The 22,308-nt window shown below is 46.2% G+C and overlaps 1 protein-coding gene across 1 annotated transcript in view; it reads right to left on the minus strand.

The window, feature by feature from the left end:
• The window catches only part of NUP210 (nucleoporin 210), a 390,084-nt gene that overhangs the window by 105,432 nt on the left and 262,344 nt on the right, over positions 1-22,308 (minus strand). Inside the window, exons 21-27 of the mRNA XM_063940607.1 lie at positions 13,891-14,019; positions 13,427-13,554; positions 13,182-13,317; positions 12,538-12,600; positions 12,218-12,397; positions 11,831-11,911; positions 9,355-9,486 (exon numbers count right to left, since the gene is read on the minus strand). Coding sequence (XP_063796677.1) covers positions 9,355-9,486; positions 11,831-11,911; positions 12,218-12,397; positions 12,538-12,600; positions 13,182-13,317; positions 13,427-13,554; positions 13,891-14,019 — 849 coding nt within the window. The remainder of the gene's footprint in view (positions 1-9,354; positions 9,487-11,830; positions 11,912-12,217; positions 12,398-12,537; positions 12,601-13,181; positions 13,318-13,426; positions 13,555-13,890; positions 14,020-22,308) is intronic.

A 22,308-nucleotide genomic window follows, 5' to 3' on the forward strand; every position in this document is an offset into this window, starting at 1 on the left:
ATCAACACCGGCTGAACCTGAAGCAGAGGTCTTGCCTGACTTAGGGCATTGTAAATGGCCCTTAGTTCCAGGATATTTATGTGAAGTGACGTTTCCATGCTTGACCACAAGCCCTGGAAATTTCTTCCCTGTGTGACTGCTCCCCAGCCTCTCAGGCTGGCATCCGTGGTCACCAGGACCCAATCCTGAATGCCGAATCTGCGGCCCTCTAGGAGATGAGCACTCTGTAACCACCACAGGAGAGACACCCTTGTCCTTGGAGACAGGGTTATCCGCTGATGCATTTGAAGATGCGATCCGGACCATTTGTCCAGCAGATCCCACTGAAAAGTTCTTGCGTGGAATCTGCCGAATGGAATCTCTTCGTAAGAAGCCACCATCTTTCCCAGGACCCTTGTGCATTGATGTACTGACACTTGGCCTGGTCTTAGGAGGTTCCTGACTAGGTCGGATAACTCCTTGGCTTTCTCCTCCGGGAGAAACACCTTTTTCTGTACTGTGTCCAGAATCATCCCTAGGAACAGCAGACGTGTCGTCGGAATCAGCTGCGATTTTGGAATATTTAGAATCCATCCGTGCTGTCGTAGTACTACTTGAGATAGTGCTACTCCGACCTCTAACTGTTCTCTGGACCTTGCCCTTATCAGGAGATCGTCCAAGTAAGGGATAATTAAGACGCCTTTTCTTCGAAGAAGAATCATCATTTCGGCCATTACCTTGGTAAAGACCCGGGGTGCCGTGGACAATCCAAACGGCAGCGTCTGAAACTGATAGTGACAGTTCTGTACAACAACCTGAGGTACCCTTGGTGAGAAGTGCAAATTGGGACATGGAGGTAAGCATCCTTGATGTCCAGAGACACCATATAGTCCCCTTCTTCCAGGTTCGCTATCACTGCTCTGAGTGACTCCATCTTGAACTTGAACCTTTTTATGTAAGTGTTCAAGGATTTCAGATTTAAAATGGGTCTCACCGAGCCGTCCGGCTTCGGTACCACAAACAGCGTGGAATAATACCCCTTTCCCTGTTGTAGGAGGGGTACCTTGATTATCACCTGCTGGGAATACAGCTTGTGAATGGCTTCCAATACCGCCTCCCTGTCGGGGGGAGACGTTGGTAAAGCAGACTTCAGGAACCGGCGAGGGGGAGACGTCTCGAATTCCAATTTGTACCCCTGAGATACTACCTGCAGGATCCAGGGGTCCACTTGCGAGTGAGCCCACTGCGCGCTGAAATTCTTGAGACGGGCCCCCACCGTGCCTGAGTCCGCTTGTAAGGCCCCAGCGTCATGCTGAGGACTTGGCAGAAGCGGGGGAGGGCTTCTGTTCGTGGGAAGAGGCTGTCTGCTGCAGTCTTTTTCCCCTTCCTCTGCCCCGGGGCAGATATGAGTGGCCTTTTGCCCGCTTGCCCTTATGGGGACGAAAGGACTGAGCCTGAAAAGACGGTATCTTTTTCTGCTGCGAGGTGACTTGGGGTAAAAAGGTGGATTTTCCAGCCGTTGCCGTGGCCACCAGGTTTGATAGACCGACCCCAAATAACTCCTCCCTTTTATACGGCAATACTTCCATATGCCGTTTGGAATCCGCATCCCCTGACCACTGTCGCGTCCATAATCCTCTTCTGGCAGAAATGGACATCGCACTTACTCTTGATGCCAGAGTGCAAATGTCCCTCTGTGCATCTCGCATATATAGAAATGCATCCTTTAAATGCTCTATAGTCAATAATATATTGTCCCTGTCCAGGGTATCAATATTTTCAGTCAGGGAATCCGACCAAGCCACCCCAGCACTGCACATCCAGGCTGAGGCGATTGCTGGTCGCAGTATAATACCAGTATGTGTGTATATACTTTTAAGGATATTTTCCAGCTTCCTATCAGCTGGTTCCTTGAGGGCGGCCGTATCAGGGGACGGTAACGCCACTTGTTTTGATAAGCGTGTGAGCGCCTTATCTACGCTAGGGGGTGTTTCCCAACGCGCCCTAACCTCTGGCGGGAAAGGGTATAATGCCAATAACTTTTTAGAAAATAAGAATTTACTTACCGATAATTCTATTTCTCGGAGTCCGTAGTGGATGCTGGGGTTCCTGAAAGGACCATGGGGAATAGCGGCTCCGCAGGAGACAGGGCACAAAAAAGTAAAGCTTTTACCAGATCAGGTGGTGTGCACTGGCTCCTCCCCCTATGACCCTCCTCCAGACTCCAGTTAGGTACTGTGCCCGGACGAGCGTACACAATAAGGGAGGCAATTTGAATCCCGGGTAAGACTCATACCAGCCACACCAATCACACCGTACAACTTGTGATCTAAACCCAGTTAACAGTATGATAACAGAAAGAGCCTCTTAAAGATGGCTCCTTAACAATATAACCCGAATTTGTTAACAATAACTATGTACAGTATTGCAGATAATCCGCACTTGGGATGGGCGCCCAGCATCCACTACGGACTCCGAGAAATAGAATTATCGGTAAGTAAATTCTTATTTTCTCTATCGTCCTAAGTGGATGCTGGGGTTCCTGAAAGGACCATGGGGATTATACCAAAGCTCCCAAACGGGCGGGAGAGTGCGGATGACTCTGCAGCACCGAATGAGAGAATTCCAAGTCCTCTTTTGCCAGGGTATCAAATTTGTAGAATTTTACAAACGTGTTTTCCCCCGACCACGTAGCTGCTCGGCAGAATTGTAATGCCGAGACCCCTCGGGCAGCCGCCCAAGAGGAGCCCACCTTCCTTGTGGAATGGGCCTTAACAGATTTAGGCTGTGGCAGGCCTGCCACAGAATGAGCAAGTTGAATTGTGTTACAAATCCAACGAGCAATCGTCTGCTTAGAAGCAGGGGCACCCAACTTGTTGGGTGCATATAGTATCAACAGCGAGTCAGATTTTCTGACTTCAGCCGTCCTTGAAATGTATATTTTTAAGGCTCTGACAACGTCCAACAACTTGGAGTCCTCCAAGTCGCCAGTGGCCGCAGGCACCACAATAGGTTGGTTCAGGTGAAACGCTGATACCACCTTAGGGAGAAAATGCGGACGAGTCCTCAGTTCTGCCCTATCCGAATGGAAGATTAGATAAGGGCTTTTATAAGATAAAGCCGCCAATTCAGATACTTTCCTGGCGGAAGCCAGGGCCAGTAACATAGTCACTTTCCATGTGAGATATTTAAAATCCACCTTTTTCAATGGTTCAAACCAATGGGATTTGAGGAAATCTAAAACTACATTTAGATCCCACGGTGCCACCGGAGGCACCACAGGAGGCTGTATATGCAGTACTCCTTTAACAAAAGTCTGTACCTCAGGAACTGAGGCCAATTCTTTTTGGAAGAATATTGACAGGGCCGAAATTTGAACCTTAATAGATCTCAATTTGAGACCCATAGACAATCCTGATTGTAGGAAATGTAGGAAACGACCCAGTTGAAATTCCTCCGTCGGAACACTCCGATCCTCGCACCACGCGACATATTTTCGCCAAATGCGGTGATAATGTTTCGCGGTGACTTCCTTCCTTGCCTTAATCAAGGTAGGAATGACTTCTTCTGGAATGCCTTTCCCTTTTAGGATCTGGCGTTCAACCGCCATGCCGTCAAACGCAGCCGCGGTAAGTCTTGAAAGAGACAGGGACCCTGTTGTAGCAGGTCCCTTCTCAGAAGTAGAGGGCACGGGTCGTCCGTGACCAACTCTTGAAGTTCCGGGTACCAAGTCCTTCTTGGCCAATCCGGAGCCACTAGTATTGTTCTTACTCCTCTTCACCGTATAATCTTCAATACCTTTGGTATGAGAGGCAGAGGAGGAAACACATATACTGATTTGTACACCCAAGGTGTTACCAGTGCGTCCACAGCTATTGCCTGTGGATCTCTTGACCTGGCGCAATATTTGTCCAGTTTCTTGTTGAGGCGAGACGCCATCATGTCTACCATTGGTCTTTCCCAACAGTTTATTAGCATGTGGAAGACTTCTGGATGAAGACCCCCCTCTCCCGGGTGAATATCGTGTCTGCTGAGGAAGTCTGCTTCCCAGTTGTCCACGCCCGGGAAGAACACTGCTGACAGTGCTATTACGTGATTCTCCGCCCAGCGAAGAATCTTGGCAGCTTCTGCCATTGCACTCCTGCTTCTTGTGCCGCCCTGTCTGTTTACATGGGCGACCGCCGTGATGTTGTCCGACTGAATCAACACCGGTTTTCCTTGCAGGAGTGGTTCCGCCTGGCTTAGAGCATTTTAGATTGCTCTTAGTACCAGAATGTTTATGTGAAGAGACTTTTCCAGGTTCGTCCATACCCCCTGGAAGTTTCTTCCTTGTGTGACTGCTCCCCAACCTCTCAGGCTGGCGTCCGTGGTCACCAGGATCAAATCCTGCATGCCGAATCTGCGGCCCTCCAATAGATGAGCCTTTTGCAACCACCACAGAAGATATACCCTTGTCCTTGGCGACAGGGTTATTCGCAGGTGCATCTGAGGATGCGACCCTGACCATTTGTCCAACAGATCCCTTTGGAAAATTCTTGCATGGAATCTGCCGAATGGAATTGCTTCGTAAAAAGCCACCATTTTTCCCAGGACTCTTGTGCATTGATGTACAGACACCTTTCCTGGTTTTAGGAGGTTCCTGACAGGTCGGATAACTCCTTGGCTTTTTCCTCGGGAAGAAAAACCTTTTTCTGAACCGTGTCCAGAATCATCCCTAGGAACAGCAGACGTATCGTCGGAAAACAGCTGCGAGTCTTGGAATATTTAGAATCCAGTCGTGCCGTCGAAGAACTACTTTAGATAGTGCTCTTCCGACCTCCAACTGTTCTCTGGAACTTGCCCTTTTTAGGTCGTGCAAGTAAGGGATAATTTAGATGCCTTTTTTCTTTGAAGAAACATCTTTTCGGCCATTACCTTGGTAAAAAGGCCCGGGGTGCCGTGGATAATTCAAACGGCATCGTCTGAAACTGATATTGACAGTTCTGTACCACGAACCAGAGGTACCCTTGATGAGAAGGACAAAATTTGGACATGGAGGTAATCCTTGATGTCCAGGGACACCATATAGTCCCCTTTTTTCCGGTTCGCTATCACTGCTCTGAGTGACTTTATCTCGATTTGAACCTTTTATGTAAGTGTTCAAAACATTTTAGATTTAGACTATGTGTCACCAAGCCGTCTGGCTTCAGTACCACAATATAGTGTGGAAAAATAATACCCTTTTCCTTGTCGTAGGAGGGGTACTTTGATTATCACCTGCTGGATATACAGCTTGTGAATTGTTTCCAATGCTGCCTCCCTGTCGGAGGGAGCCGTTGGTAAAGCAGACTTCAGGAACCTGCGAGGAGAAGATGTCTCGACTCTCCAATCTTTACCCCTGGGATAATACTCGTACGATCTAGGGGTCAACTTGCGAGTGATCCCACTGCGCCCTGAGACTCTTGAGACTACCCCCCCACCTTGAGTCCGCTTGCACGGCCCCAGCGTCATGCTGAGGACTTGGCAGACGCGGTGGAGGGCTTCTTTTCCTGGGAAAGGGCTGCCTGCTGCAGTCTACTTCCCTTACCTCTATGTCTGGGCAGATATGACTGGCCTTTTGCCTGCATGCCCTCATGGGAAAGGAAAGATTGAGGCTGAAAAGACGGTGTCTTTTTTAGCTGAGATGTAACTTGGGGTAAAAAAGGTTGGATTTCCCAGCTGTTGCTGTGGTCCCCAGGTCCGATGGACCGACCCCCAAATAACTCCTTCCCTTTATACAGCAATACTTCCATCTGCCGTATGGGATCTGTATCACCTGACCACTGTCGTGTCCCTGACATCTTCTGGGAGATATGGACAACGCACTTATCTTGATGCCAGAGAGCAAATATCCCTCTGTGCATCTCACATACATATATATAGAATGCATCCTATTAAATGCTCTACATGAATAAAATATTTTCAGTCAGGGAATCCGACCAAGCCAACCCAGCACTGCATCTCCAGGCTGATGGCGATCGCTGGTCGCAGTATAACCACCGTATGTGTGTATATACTTTTTAGGATATTTTTCCAGCTTCCTATCAGCTGGCTCCTTGAGGGCGGCCGTATCTGGAGACGGTAACGCCACTTGATAAGCGTGTGAGCGCCTTATCACCCTAAGGGGTGTTTCCCAACGTACCCTAATTTCTGGCGGGAAAGGGTATAACGCCAATATTTGCTATCGGGGTAACCCTACGCATCATCACACACTTCATTTTATTTTATCTGATTCAGGAAAAACTACAGGTAGTTTTTTCACTCCCACATAATACCCTTTCTTGTGGTACTTGTAGTATCAGAAACACGTAACACCTCCTTCATTGCCCTTAACGTGTGGCCCTAATGAGAAATACGTTTGTTTATTCACCGTCGACACTGTATTCAGTGTCCGTGTCTGTGTCTGTGTCGACCGACTGAGGTAAATGGGCGTTTTTAAAACCCCTGACGGTGTTTCTGAGACGCCTGGACCGGTCCTAATAGATTGTCGGCCGTCTCATGTCGTCAACCGACCTTGCAGCGTGTTGACATTCTCACGTAATTCTCTAAATAAGCCATCCATTCCGGTGTCGACTCCCTAGAGAGTGACATCACCATTACAGGCAATTTCTCCGCCTCCTCACCAACATCGTCCTCATACATGTCGACACACACGTACCGACACACAGCACACACACCGGGAATGCTCTGACAGAGGACAGGACCCACTAGCCCTTTGGGGAGACAGAGGGAGAGTCTGCCAGCACACACCAAAAACGCTATAATTTTATAGGGACAACCTTATATAAGTGTTTCTCCCTTATAGCATCTTTTATATATATACAATATCGCCAAAATCAGTGCCCCCCCTCTCTGTTTTAACCCTGTTTCTGTAGTGCAGTGCAGGGGAGAGCCTGGGAGCCTTCTCTCCAGCTTTTCTGTGAGAGAAAATGGCGCTGTGTGCTGAGGCGATAGGCCCCGCCCCTTTTTCGGCGGGCTCGTCTCCCGCTATTTTTGAAGTTAGGCAGGGGTTAAATATCTCCATATAGCCTCTGTGGACTATATGTGAGGTATTTTTTGCCTCTAATAAGGTTTTTATTTGCCTCTCAGAGCGCCCCCCCCAGCGCTCTGCACCCTCAGTGACTGTTGTGTGAAGTGTGCTGAGAGGAAAATGGCGCACAGCTGCAGTGCTGTGCGCTACCTTTATGAAGACTCAGGAGTCTTCAGCCGCCGATTTTGGACCTCTTCTCTCTTCAGCGTCTGCAAGGGGGCCGGCGGCGCGGCTCCGGTGACCATCCAGGCTGTACCTGTGATCGTCCCTCTGGAGCTAGTGTCCAGTAGCCAAGCAGCAAATCCACTCTGCACGCAGGTGAGTTCACTACTTCTCCCCTAAGTCCCTCGTTGCAGTGATCCTGTTGCCAGCAGGACTCACTGTAAAGTAAAAAACCTAAGCTAAACTTTCTCTAAGCAGCTCTTTAGGAGAGCCACCTAGATTGCACCCTTCTCGTTCGGGCACAAAATCTAACTGGAGTCTGGAGGAGGGTCATAGGGGGAGGAGCCAGTGCACACCACCTGATCTGGTAAAAGCTTTACTTTTTTGTGCCCTGTCTCCTGCGGAGCCGCTATTCCCCATGGTCCTTTCAGGAACCCCAGCATCCACTTAGGACGATAGAGAAATTAGCAGTTTTTTATCGGGGGAAACCCACGCTTCATCACACACCTCATTTAATTCATCTGATTCGGGAAAAACTACGGGTAGTTTTTTCACACCCCACATAATACCCTTTTTTGTGGTACTTGTAGTATCAGAAATGTTCAAAACCTCCTTCATTGCCGTGATCATGTAACGTGTGGCCCTACTGGAAAATACGTTTGTTTCCTCACCGTCGACACTGGAGTCAGTGTCCGTGTCTGTATCGACCTGAGGTAACGGGCGCTTTAGAGCCCCTGACGGTGTTTGAGACGCCTGTACAGGTATTAACTGATTTGCCGGCTGTCTCATGTCGTCAACAGTCTTTTGTAAAGTGCTGACACTATCACGTAATTCTTTCCATAAGACCATCCAGTCAGGTGTCGACTCCCTAGGGGGTGACATCACTAACACAGGCAATTGCTCCGCCTCCACACCATTTTCCTCCTCATACATGTCGAAACAACGTACCGACACACAGCACACACACAGGGAATGCTCTGATAGAGGACAGGACCCCACTAGCCCTTTGGGGAGACAGAGGGAGAGTTTGCCAGCACACACCAGAGCGCTATATATATACAGGGATAACCTTATATAAGTGTTTTTCCCTAATATAGCTGCTGTATATATTTATATGCCAATTTAGTGCCCCCCCTCTCTTGTTTTACCCTGTTTCTGTAGTGCAGGACTGCAGGGGAGAGTCAGGGAGCCTTCCTCCAACGGAGCTGTGAGGAAAAAGTGGCGCCAGTGTGCTGAGGAGATAGGCTCCGCCCCTTTTTCGGCGGCCTTTCTCCCGCTTTTTTATGTAAAAATAGGCAGGGGTTAAATACATCCATATAGCCCAGGAGCTATATGTGATGTATTTTTTGCCAAAAAGGTGTTTTTATTGTGTCTCAGGGCGCCCCCCCCCCAGCGCCCTGCACCCTCAGTGACCGGAGTGTGAAGTGTGCTGAGAGCAATGGCGCACAGCTGCAGTGCTGTGCGCTACCTTATTGAAGACAGGACGTCTTCTGCCGCCGATTTTCCGGACCTCTTCCGTCTTCTGGCTCTGTAAGGGGGACGGCGGCGCGGCTCTGGGACCCATCCATGGCTGGGCCTGTGATCGTCCCTCTGGAGCTAATGTCCAGTAGCCTAAGAAGCCCAATCCACTCTGCACGCAGGTGAGTTCGCTTCTTCTCCCCTTAGTCCCTCGGTGCAGTGAGCCTGTTGCCAGCAGGTCTCACTGAAAATAAAAAACCTACTTTAAACTTTTACACTAAGCAGCTCAGGAGAGCCCCTTAGCCTGCACCCGTCTCGTTCGGGCACAAAAATCTAACTGAGGCTTGGAGGAGGGTCATAGGGGGAGGAGCCAGTGCACACCAGGTAGTCCTAAAGCTTTTTACTTTTGTGCCCAGTCTCCTGCGGAGCCGCTATTCCCCATGGTCCTTTCGGAGTCCCCAGCATCCACTAGGACGTTAGAGAAATCAACAGTATCTTTGCAGCTGGCGAGTAGCTTCCAATGCATTCATGACTTTGAGATTGCTGGCTACACCTTAAAAACAGAGCAGAGCTTTCCCTTTCTCAAACCCTCACTTCCAGCTCCTCAGCATGGAGAATAAGTGCTTTGCCTGGAGCATTGTAATTACAAGCAAGCTTTATATGCCCATAGGAAAGCCCCATTTCCTGCTACCTATTTTACATCTCACCTCATCATGCCTGCTCTTCACCTCTATAAAATCCCGTTTCACCACAGACCATTGGAAAATGAGGCCAGGAACAGCATTACCAAAGGAGAATGGTTCTTGGTTACTGGAGATTCCCATTACGTAAACCGGCATCTGTTGTGAAATAACACCACATTATTCGATACACATATAATACAACATATTTGCACACAATGTATTTACTACACATTACAAAATACGTAGTTATGGTAGACTTACCGTCGATAACTCTATTTCTCCTCAGTCCACAGTATCCACAGGATATATATTGGGATATGAGGTAGCGTAGGCGGATTGGCACAAACAATCAAAAAAGTTCGGCCTTCCAGAATGCAACAGGCCAGTGCCCTATATCCCCGCCTCCTGGCTCAGGCAATTGAAATCTAAATCTAAACTGTACATGGGGCATAGGGCCTAATTCAGACCTGATTCCAGCAGCAAAATCTAAATTGCAGTATAAAAATAAAGCAGCCAGTATTTACCCTTCACAGAAACAATATAACCCACCCAAATCTAACTCTCTCTGCAAATGTTATATCTGCCACACCTGCAGTGCACATGGCTTTGCCCATTAGCTAACAAATTTGCTGCTGCGATTAGATCAGAATTACCCTTCAAGTTAGTTGTTTTACCCCATTCCAGGGACACTTCAACTTACCCTCTCACATCTCTACCTGTTGATAACATCACCCACTTCTGTCAGTCATCATAACATTGTTTAGATTCAGTCCTTCCACACCACAGTTGCACCAAAATGCTCATCTCCCGCCTAGACTACAGGAATGTCCTCCTTTCTGGCCATTCCCAATGTCGCCTTTTCCCACTTCAGTCTATCCTTAAAATGGCTGCTCGTCTCATTTTCCTTTTCACCATACTGCTTCCAGCTCCCCTCTCAGCAACCTGTTTCACTGACTCACATTTTGCCCTCAGAATCCAAATTAAACACCTCACGCTCACATACAAAGCCCTTAAACCACTCCATTCCACCCCATCTACATCTTCTTCTTTACCCCTACTGTGGTCATGACCTCTCACATCTGCCTCCAAGATAACTCCTGACCTGTCCCCTTCCTCTGGAATTCACTTCACCGCCAAGTTTGACTTTCTACCTCTCTCACCAGCTTAATATGTACCCTAAAAATAAACCATTTCACTAAAGCCTACCAGCCCTCCTCTCAACTCACTACTATCCAACAGGACTCGCTCTCCATTCTCCCTCCCTTTAGAATGTAAGATTTCAGGCAGAGCACTCTCCCTTCCTGTTCCCTTTGTACTTTATTTATCACCAAAGACCCTGGCCTTTTGTTGTCTCCTCCCATTTAGCAACTCTGAGACTCCTTGCGTGTCCGGGTACAGGTTCAGGGAGCTGTTGTGCCTTCCCCTGCAACGCACTCTTGTCTTTTCCAAAAAAGCTACAGCGAGTTGTCCTACACTTCCCCCTGTACTTGTGACTCCCTGGCCTTTGGTTTTACTGTGTTGTTTGTATTCATGCTTTGTACACGTGAGGATTCATTGTTGTGTATTGTGTATTTAAGTTGCTTATTTTATTTGTTTGTAGGTGTACCCCATTTGTAGTGCTCCGCACACTTTGTTGTACCTAATAAATGTAATAATAAATTACAAGGGTCTGGGTTTTGTTAATTTATGTTCCTAACGTTTCTATTGCACGGTTTCTTGTACTAGGGCCTAAATCACCTTAGTATTTATTGCACTGGTTTACTAATGCTAAAACACTGTTGTTGCTAAACGCTTAGATGCAAATTAGACAAGCAGGACTATGAATCTATGCACCACGTATCTTAATATTATTGCTTCAGTGTTGTCCAACCTGTTGTCTATTTCCAGGGGGCACCCAAATTCTACTTGGTCTACAGTCACAAAATGAAACTGTGCAGCAATGTTGATATTGGAGGTCAGTTACTAACAGTAGCATCTACATACCAGCTTGTATATGTGTAACACTGCATGTAGCTATACAGGTTCTCTTAGACATAACTGCACCCCCCTCACCACTTAGGAATATAGGGAATGAGGTGTGCACTTGTCTGTGTGCCTGACCTGGAGAAGTGAAAATTCTATAGCACAGCCTATCACTATGTTAGGGAAAGATTTATCAAATCTACTAAAGAGACGATACAACAGCCATCATACAAGGATGATGCTAAAGCAGAAAAAAAATACATTATAATGCCTGTACAGTATGACATTGTCCTACAGAGACAACAGGGTTTGGCAGTGTGGACAGTAACATGCCAATTACATTTCCATAGTGTTGTTGCTTTCTAATAGGTACAGAACAGTACAGTACATTCACAAAATGACTAAACACTGGAACAAAATAGCTAAGGGCCACCATTTATGTTCAACAACAATGGCCTCCAAGAGAGCCTAACATGGGTTATGTTTGGTTTTGCCCAGTAACATATCACAAAATAATGTGCTGCTCTACCAGACTCACCTGTGTGCCACTTTTCATTCTAGTGACAGGCGCATGAATCCGAACACCTTTCAGTTGTATCACTTCAACCTCCACTATATCCTGTAATTACAAAAGGGATGAACCCTCCAATTCTGGGTAACGTTTTATACATTTATTTTCCAGACACCAGTACATAAGTAGTCATAGAATTTCACTAAGATACATCAATTCAAGTACATCTATCATGTCAATCTTAATGGTCTTTCCCATCTTTAATATGCCTGACCCACCTAATTCTCTACAAACTCTTATCTAGTCATAGGACCTTAATATGATGACTGATTCCACCAAACTCCTGATTTGAAAATTAGTTTCATGTAAAAAGTAATTTTCCTAAATATAATCTTCCTGGCAACAGAACATTACCTTAGACACAATCACCATTTTTCCAGATTCGGTATCAACAGCTTGAATGACTCCAGTTACTGTCCCATTTCCAACCATGGTCCCTCTCACCAATCCATTACCTCCTACCGATGCAACATTCCCATCTGTGATGGAGAAATTGATGTTGGACTGAGGCTGAGGACCGCCTTCTGATGTGATCTAGAAAGCAGAGCAATATACAACTTATAGTAGAAGCAGATACATTCTATTGCTGCATGCAACAGCATAATAATGATAATAACAACAACAACAACAACAACAAAGAAACAAAAACACACTACAGCTGTCAAAATTTGTACCTGCATTGTGGCACCAACGAGGAGTGTAATCCGTCTAGGTAAAAGCCGAAATGGAGGGAATACCTGTGACACAGTAGAGATAAATGGGACATATAAGCCAAAATAAAGCAAATGGTTCAGGTGAAGGCCATATACAGCTGCCTTTGGACCACACTGAGAATTCAATATTTTGCAATATAAAACGGAAAGTCCTACAAACTGTAACTACTATAGCAAAAATTTAGATAATTCATTTTGTCTAAACCAAGCCACGGAGATTCCATCATAAATCTCCGAACTACATTATATGACTGTAAACACATAGCCTTACAATAGAAAAACATCAGAAACCATTATAAAGTAAAGCAGCAGTATCAACTATATGAATATTCTGACTATTGAAGTTACAAACAGTAACAAACAAGTTTAGGATCACTTTTGTTAAAAAAAAGAAATAAAAAAAACAACAAATTCATTTATCGTACACAACCACCAGACTTCATAAATTGTAGCAGAACTCTGGGTTTTACCAGTCCAAAGTGAATATACAGAATACTAAGAAGAAGAAAAAAATCACATATTGTGCAGGTTCCAGCTGACTGATCTTATTTCCATTAATGGTTCGACCCTATTGGAGACATCAATGTGTACGCTGCTCCAGTTACCTCCAGTGACCTTGGTGAAGAATCTAGTTTGTTACCAGCTTTGTCAATGGCAGATGCGGTGAGACTTGTTTGTCCTATGGCCAGACCATGGACAGCATAGACAGCAGTAAACTCATCAACCGTCTCACTGAGCGCTCTGCAAGATGAAATTCCATGAGTTCTTAATAAGACAAGGATACTCTATATTACGTTCCACAGGCAGTAAAGCAAATCAATACCATTAAACATTGACAACACATACTCACTTGATTGACACAATCTGTGATGACGACCCCAGCACCAAATCCATATAAGCAAAATATTTAGCAAGGAACGGCTTTTGGGAAGAGTCCAGGACCCTCACATAGGCTTTAACAGTCTTTCCAATTTCTACCTGTAGAGCAATTGAAAACACTTGTTTAGGGGCCTTATACCCGATTAACACAATTAGGAAAATCAATAATTAGCGAGAGACTTTCTTGGATAACCCACCACCAATATCTAATAGTATACAGATTAGATTACTAAAATCAAGTGTTTCTGGATTAGTTTAACTATTTTATTTCTCTTTGATCATCATGCAGTAACTAGTACATGCTAGTAATAATGTGCTGGGATTAAACCAACACATTAGACCAATATTTATTAAAAAAAAACTAAACTGCAGAAGCCAATTTAGTACAACCCTTGTTTACCGCTCCAGATTATGAATGGACATAAATAACATTACCTTATCAACCACTCTAACATCCACCTGGAGAATATCCGACACATAAACACTGACGGTAGCTGGTGCTGGGAAAGCCAGACAGAGATCATAAACCATGATTGATAACGTCCCTGGGCGCAGAGGATAAACCTGAGAGAGAAATGCAAAGGTCTAATAGCCACATAGAGAAATACCAAAGCATCATTACAACCTACCTGCATACACTGAGTATTCAGCCATAAAGGTACATTGATTTAGTAGATTTAATAACACAAACATAGCTCTACAAAGAGATTACCCCATGGACGAGCTAGGCCAATCTTGTATTGAGCTGTGAAACAACTGGCACATGCAGGTTATACAACACGCAAGGATCATCACAAAAGGATGGTTCACCAGAAGTCAACAAAATGGTATATAAGGAAAGGGTGATACATACTATATTATATTTATACACACACACACACAAAACAATATACCACAACAAATACATCCATGTGTTAGATTGAAGTATTTTTAAAAGGATCATCCTTTTTTTTTTTTTTTTTACATCCTACCACTTCAAGTTATTAATAAACCCAGGACTTCATGTAGGCAGCACGTGCCCCTCGAATTACACTGCAGCAGAACACAATACATCCAATGCCAGATATAGGTTGAGTCTTCCATATTCAAAATCAGAAATGTGCTGAAATCTGTAACTTTTTAAGGGTGAGATAATGACACCTTTGCTTTCTAGTGGTTCAATGTACACAAATTTTGTTTCATGCACAACATTAAAAAATAAAATAAAAATAGGATTTTTGGTCACCGATAAATCCTTTTCTCTTAAACAAGCTTAGGAACATGGGACTGCAAGTCAGCTGGAGGAGCAGGCACTTAAAAAATAAACTGAAGCTTTAAACCTAAGCTCCCCCCCTACAACCCCTTCATGCCAGTACTTCTTTAAAAGTGCCCGGTAAGGAGTAGCAGTAACCCACTGGAACAGGTTCAGTATGATTTGCCAATGGACAGGATACGGGCTCTCAGTATACAGACAACGGCATCCCGCCCATCATAATCCAGACAAGCAAACGGACAGCCCCCTAATCTCCTCTGCCCCCTACCGTAACCCTAACCCTCATTTGTGGGTGCCTAGCCCTAACCATACCTTCCCCGCTGCCTAAACCTAACCCTCCCCGCTTGATGTCTAACCGTAACCTACGCTTCAATGTACCTACCCTCCCTCCCCGGTCCTTAAACCTAACCTTCCCGGCCCTGCACGCTAACCCTCCTTCTCTTGCCTAAACCTAACCACCCCCACCCGCCGTGGCAGTACGCCAGCATGTCCCGCTGTGAGGACGATTGGGATGCCGGATGTTGGCAATGTGACGGTGGAATTGCGTCCTACTTTGGGATCCCGGCATCGGTATATCGACCGCCGGGATCCTGTCTGGTGGGAAGCTAACCGTTTCCCAGTGGAACTGTTAGAACAATTAAACAATCCAGTAGGGAAAAGATGGTCAAAACCCCTCGCACAACTGAGCATGAGGGAGGGAACACAGTTTTCCCCCAAGCCTGCTTAAGAGAAAAGGACAACAGTAAGTAACCAAAAAAGGAGTGTTATGGTAGACTTACCATGGTTAGCACTCTTTCTGCGAGGTACATTGGTTCCACAGGAAAATATTGGGATGTAGATTGGATCTTGATCCAGAGGCACCAACAGGATAAAGCTTCAGGCTGTCCCAGGTTGCATTGGGACCTCCTCTATAAACCCTGCCTCCAGGCACTGAGAGCTCAGTTTTGTTAACTAGTCCAATGCAGGAGCAGGTAAAAGAGAAGGCAGATGTTAGTCACATAGAACCACATTCTCACGACAGGATACGGGACCAGCGCTAATGCCATACAAACCCAAAGAAGCTAGGTGCGTCAGGGTAGGTTCCTTGTGGAACCAATGTACCTCGCATAAAAAGTGTTAACCATGGTAAGTCTACCACAACACTTTTTCTGCAGCAGGATACACTGATTTCCAAAGGAAATCATCGGGGATGTTCTAAAGCAGTTCCTCAAGGGAGGGGACCCGCCTTAGCGGGTATGAGAACCTGGCGTCCAAAATAAGCATCCTGGGAGGCGGAAGTATCAAAGGCATAGAACTTAATAAACGTGTTCACTGAGGACCATGTAGCAGCCTTGCACAATTGTTCTGCGGACGCACAACGGCGGGCCGCCCAAGAAGGTCCAACAGACAGAGTAGAATAGGCTTTAACAGCAGCAGGAGCTGGGAGTCCAGCCTGCGCATAAGCTTGTGCAATCACCATTCTAATCCATCTGGACAAGGTTTGCTTATTCGCAGGCCAGCCACGTTTGTGGAAACCAAACAGTACAAAAAGGGAATATGACCTCCTGATAGAGGCAACATTTGGCCCTCAGGAGTGACGCTTCAAGAGCCATGCTGTCAAAGCCAGTCTGGCCAGGTCTGGGTAGACACAAGGGCTCTGTACGAGGAGGTCCGGGCGCTGAGGAAGTAGAAGGGGATTCTCTGTCAATAGACCATGCATGTATGAGAACCAATGCCTTCGAGGCCACGCTTGAGCGAAGAGATGTAGTATTCCTTCTTCTTGTTTGGGCAGGAGTGACACTGGAGGGAACACATAGGGCAGCCGAAAGTTCCATGAAACCGCCAGTGCGTCCACGAATGCTGCTTGAGGATCCCTAGTCCTTGATACGAAGACGGGAACTTTGTGATTGTGTCGAGATGCCATGAGGTCTACGTCCGTTAGGCCCTACCTGTCCACAAGGAGTTGAAAGACTTCTGGATGAAAACTCCACTCTCCGGCGTGCACGTCCTGGCAACTGATTAAGTCCGCTTCCCAATTCAGGACACCCGGAATGAACACTGCCGATATGGCTGGCAGATGGCGTTCCGCCCGAAAAATAATTTTTGACACCTCCATCCTTGTTATGCGGCTTCGAGAGCCACCTTGATGGTTTATGTATGCCCCTGTGGTGGCGTTGTCTGCTCGTACTTGAACAGACCTGTTCTGTACTAGAGGCAGGATGAGAAATAGTGCATTGAACACTGCCCTCAGCTCTAGAATATTTATTGGAAGGAGTGATTCCTCCTTGGTCCAACGACCTTGAAAAGAGTGTTGCTCCAACACCGCTCTCCATCCCCTCAGACTGGCGTCTGTTGTCAGCAGGACCCGATCGGGGACCCAGAGGGGATGGACCCTGCTCAATTGCTGGTCCTGGAGCTACCAAGACAGCAACAGGCGAACTTCTGGAGTCAAAGAGATCATGAGAGATCTGATCCAATGAGGCAGGCCATCCCACTTGGAAAGGATTAACCTCTGTAATGGGCGGGAATGAAATTGAGTGTACTCTATCATGTCGAAGGTTGACACCATCAGGCCAAGTACATGCACCGCCGAGTGTACTGACACACTTGGGCGACGATGAAGTGTCTTATCCTGTCCTGAATCTTCAGGACTTTTTCTGGATACAGAAACAGTCTCTGACTGTGCGTGTCCAGGAATGCACTCAGGTGCACCATGCTCTGAGCTGGGACCAGCGAGGACTTCTTCCCTTGATAAGCCACCCGTGGGCTTGCAGGAAGGTTACCTGTCAGTTGCAGATGACATAGGAGGACTTCAGCGAAATTTTCAGAATCATCAGGTCATCTAGGTACGACAGGATTCTGACTCCCTGGTAACGGAGATGAGCCGTCATAACGGTAATGAACTTGGTGAAGATCCGAGAAGCCGTAGCCAGTCCAAATGGCAGAGCCTGGAATTGGTAATGGAGGTTACCATTAGCAAACCACAGAACTGCTGATGTGATATGGCAATAGGTATATGCAGGTATGCATCCTGTATATCCAGGGATACCATATAGTCTCCGGGTTCCATAGCCAGCACAATTGAGCGCAGCATTTCATACGAAACCTGCACACTCTCACTAACTTGTTCAGAGATTTAAGGTTGAGCATAGCCTGGAAAGACCCATTGTTTGGACTAGAAACAGGGTCGAAAGTAACCTCTGCCTCTTTGGGACTGAGGTACCAGCACAACCACTCCTGTACTCAGGAGAGAACTCACCACAGTTTGTAGAGCTTGTGCCTTCAACGGATCCGAAAGGAGAGCCGCAGTGTAAAACTGGCAAGGGGGATGTCTCTGGAAAGAGACAGCGTACCCATGAGAGACAGCTTCCAGTAACCATCCGTCAGAAGTGGTCCTTAACTAGACCTGGGTGAACTGTAGAAGTCAGCCTCCCACCCTATGATCACCCAGGGGGAGGCCCTCCCCGTCATGCAGCAGGCTTGTAATGTTTTGAAGCAGGCTGACAGGCTGCCCCAGATTATTTGGCCTTTGGCTTTGTGGTTTTGGGAGCACAAGATTGTCTCGGGTATGCTTGACCTTTTACATTACCTTGAGACCCAAAGGAATAAAAAGTGGTACCTAATGCCTTCTGTGCAGAAGGATTGGATTAGTAGTGGGGGAAAAACCCATCTTAGCAGCTGCTATTTCAGACACTATTTTATTTAGGTCTTCCCCAAACATAATGTCCCCAGTGAAGGGGAGTACCTCCAAGGTCTTTTGAAGTCCAGGTCCACTTCCTATGACGTCAACCACACTATGCGGTGAGCCAGGACAGACGTGGTCGACGCCTTGGCTGAAAATACACCCGCCTCAGAGGACGCCTTATGATCATAATAGGCGGCAGTGGTATTGTGAGAAAGGTATTGTCTGGCATGTCAGATATATCCTCAGGCAGCTCTTCCTCTAATGCCTGAACACACGCCTTATTGCAGCCCAATAGGCAGCTATAGTAGGTCTATGCATGGCTCCAGTAAGGGAGTATAAAGATTTCAGGCATCCCTCCACACTCTGTCGGTTCCTAGTGAGGTGACAGTGGTGACAGGCATAGTGGACGACACCACAAGGCATGTGACATGAGAATCCACCACGGTGGAGTTTCCCATTTGTTACACAACTCTGCAGGGAGAGGATAACAAGCCAAGACCCATTTTGGCAGAGGGAGTTTCTTCCCTGGATCAGACCAGAGTTCCAGTCTGATGTCCACAAGATGATCAGAATGGGGTAATATAGTTTTAACCACCTTCTGCTGTTTAAATTTTGCCACAGTAGTGGAATCCTCATCATCAGAGATTTGAAAGATATGCTTATTAGCATCCACTATGGCAGGGACATCAATCTGCAAGGGAGAATCCACATCAGTAACACAGGATTCAGTGTCTGACAGGACCATATGCACCCCCTCCTCTTCAGATGAGACGTCAGAGTGGTTTGTGGATTGTGAGGAGGAAGCAGCCCGCTTATAGGACCCAGAGACACGGTAATGACCTGGTGTAAGTTTCTGTCTAACCAGAGACTTATTCATTTGCTGCAGTTTGGTTAAACAAAATCCCCCCCCCCCCCCCCCCCAAAGCAGATTAACCATAGGGACAATATGAGGTGGCAATGGCACCGGTGATCCCATAGGGGGCGCCAGACGTTCCACCAGAGTACCCAGTAGGTTGGTGAACGCTATGGTGGCTCTATTGCAGGTGCAGGAGCTGTGGACTGACTGAGAGGCATATGACAATTAGTACAAAGACCGTCATATAACGCTTCCTCCTCTGGTAAATCCTTGGAGCATGCTCTGCATGATGCAGGAGCTTCAACTGATTTACTGCCCTTTCTGTTAGACATTATGTGAGAATGCAACAACAGAGCGACTTAGTACGATATAGCCAAACAAAGTACAATACCTGCGAATAAATCCGGTATTATGTGACCGAGTACACAGTAGAATATACATATTGAATAAACACTGACGCACTATATTAGCAGACCCAGACATATCTAGCCTCTTAGGATACAGAATATAGTGATAGTTATATCAGGGAAACACAGAGTGAAATCACACTGCAGATACAGGCACACAGTCAAAGGCAATGCAGAAATTATTATCACAATAAAGCTGCACTGTATAATTATACATATATATCACAGCGCGGTCCTAGACTGGAGGTATATATCAGAATACTCGCACAATATATTACCGGAGTACTGTGTGCCCAGCGTGAACGTTGCCGGAGGCAAAAACCTGAAACTGGTAAAACGTGGACGGAGGACAAGTTAGTTGCATGACAGATCTACTCCAATGAAGCACGGTGTCATGCCGCACAAAAGGTAGCCACCATCCTACTGGAATGCACGGTCTGCTTTGAAGCAGGTCAACCAAGTTATGTGCGTCATAAAGTATGAGCAGAAAATCAAAGCTGCGTACAGAAGTAGTCTTGTTAAAAATTAAATATGCAGAGTATAAACTATGCCTAAAAGCCAGTTAATCCTGGTCTCAGTAATTAGCCAAAGTAGGAAAAACTGGAAAGACAATTTCCTAGTTTAAGTGAAAAGCCGAAACAACTTTCGGCTGGAACGTGGGAACCATAAGGAGAACCACTCTATCGTCATGGGAGATGAGAAAAGGTGGCCTGCAAAACAAAGCCCCTAACTCAGAAACATGCCAGGCCGAGGCAATAGCCATAAGGAAAACCAGCTTCCAAGTAACAAACTGAGATCCGATGAATGCAAAAGGATCAAATGGAGACTGTTTGAAAGCTGATAGGACCAGATTAAGATCCCACGGTGCTACCGGCGGACAAAATGGTGGATGAATACACACCAAACCCTGTAAAAAGTTTCGTACCTCTGGTAGAAGGGTCAGGAGTCACTGGAAATAAATTGACAGGGCCGCAATCTGTACTTTCAAAGAACTAAGCTTTAAATCGTCTTCAAACCCCCCCCACCCACCCCCAGAGCCCGGTGCTGGTTGATGAAATATGGGGGGAGGCCCTGTTATTTTTTTTCCCCATATTTTGTCAACCAGGACCACCTCAAAGAGCCCGAGGCTGGTTGTGCTTAGGAGGGGGGACCCCACGCAATTTTTTTTTTACATTTTGACACTAAACACACCCTTTCCCATAGATAACCATGCACAGATCTCACTGATCCGTGCATGGTTATCCAAACTCGACTGGAAAAAGCAGGTCTATTTTTTTCCTGCTTTTTTTAACGAATCGAAAAAAAAGTAGACCCGCACTTGAGCACTCAGAGACTAACACCCAAATACGAATGAATAGTGAATACCCGTATTGTATGAAACAACAGCCGCGTTTGACCGATGGTCTATTCATTCGTATTTCAGAACTTTGCCAATCAAACCATTACAAATAGACCAGACACTGCCGAGTTTTCTGCTTAGTGAATTCCCGGATTGGGACTTAGAAAAAAAAACACAAATCGCCAAAACTCGGATTTTTAGTAAATACTGGCCCAGGCATCTCAAGATGAATTCACCCAACTGTCTCAGAACTGGTGTAACTTCCCTCTGACTTGCGACCAGACTGGGTGGGACAGACGCGTATGTGCCGTGTGCAGCTTAGGATCTTTGAAAAAGCATTCCAAATAAGAGGAAACTTTGTAAAACCCTGACACTGTATGCTCCATAATATGGATGGATAAAACACCGATTGGAGAGTTGTAACACCAGGAGTAGGTGAATCAGAAACCACGCAATGAGGAAACAGACGCAGAAGCCTGTTTCCTAGCCTAGAGTGATCCTTCAGCTGAAGCGCTACAAGCTTCACAAAGTCAGAGAAAGACCATCACAGAGCCTGTGCCCATGCTAGCTCCACAAGGGCAGACACGTTGGCCATGGATCCATGCGCGACACTAGACTTTGCGCGACAGTCTGCGCACAACGCCCCAGAGTCCACCTGTCAACGCGGTAATGCCCGATTAATGAGGTCACCTGTACATCGGTGGGCAAGCCATTATTTATGGCCATAACTATGCGAAGATCATCATTTAAAATGCTACATTTTAATGCAATGATTATTATTAATCAATTGGTAGTGTTTGAATTTTGCACCTGAAACTTTGTCTTTGCAGGCAGTACATGGTAATTTTATACTGGGTGCAAGTGAAATACAAATCTATAGACACGCTTTTGCCTGGACAGCTTTGGCTTTTTCCGTCATAGTACGGATACGCTACGCATAGTGATGCATGTGTATCAAATCCCCAGATACAGGAAATAAAAAAACAGGTCATTGGCCACAGAACAGCAGAGACAATAATAATGAATTAAAAAAAGGAGATTTATGGTAAGAACTTACCTTTGTTAAATCTCTTTCTGCGATTACATCGGGGTGTGGAGTTGGATCTTGATCCGAGGCACCAACAGACTAAAAGCTTTGACTGTTCACAAGATGCATAGCGCCGCCTCCTCTATAACCCTGCATCAGTTTTGTTAACCAGCCCAATGCGGTAGCAGGTAAAAGAGACGACAACCGTTAGTAGTCACATATACCACATTCCCACGACAGGAGAAGGTACCAGCGGCTAATGCCGTACAAACCCAAAGAAGCTAAGTGCGTCAGGGTGGGCGCCCTGT

The sequence above is a fragment of the Pseudophryne corroboree genome, chromosome 9, assembly GCF_028390025.1.
Source record: "Pseudophryne corroboree isolate aPseCor3 chromosome 9, aPseCor3.hap2, whole genome shotgun sequence".
In the NCBI taxonomy this organism is placed as follows: Eukaryota; Metazoa; Chordata; class Amphibia; order Anura; family Myobatrachidae; genus Pseudophryne; species Pseudophryne corroboree.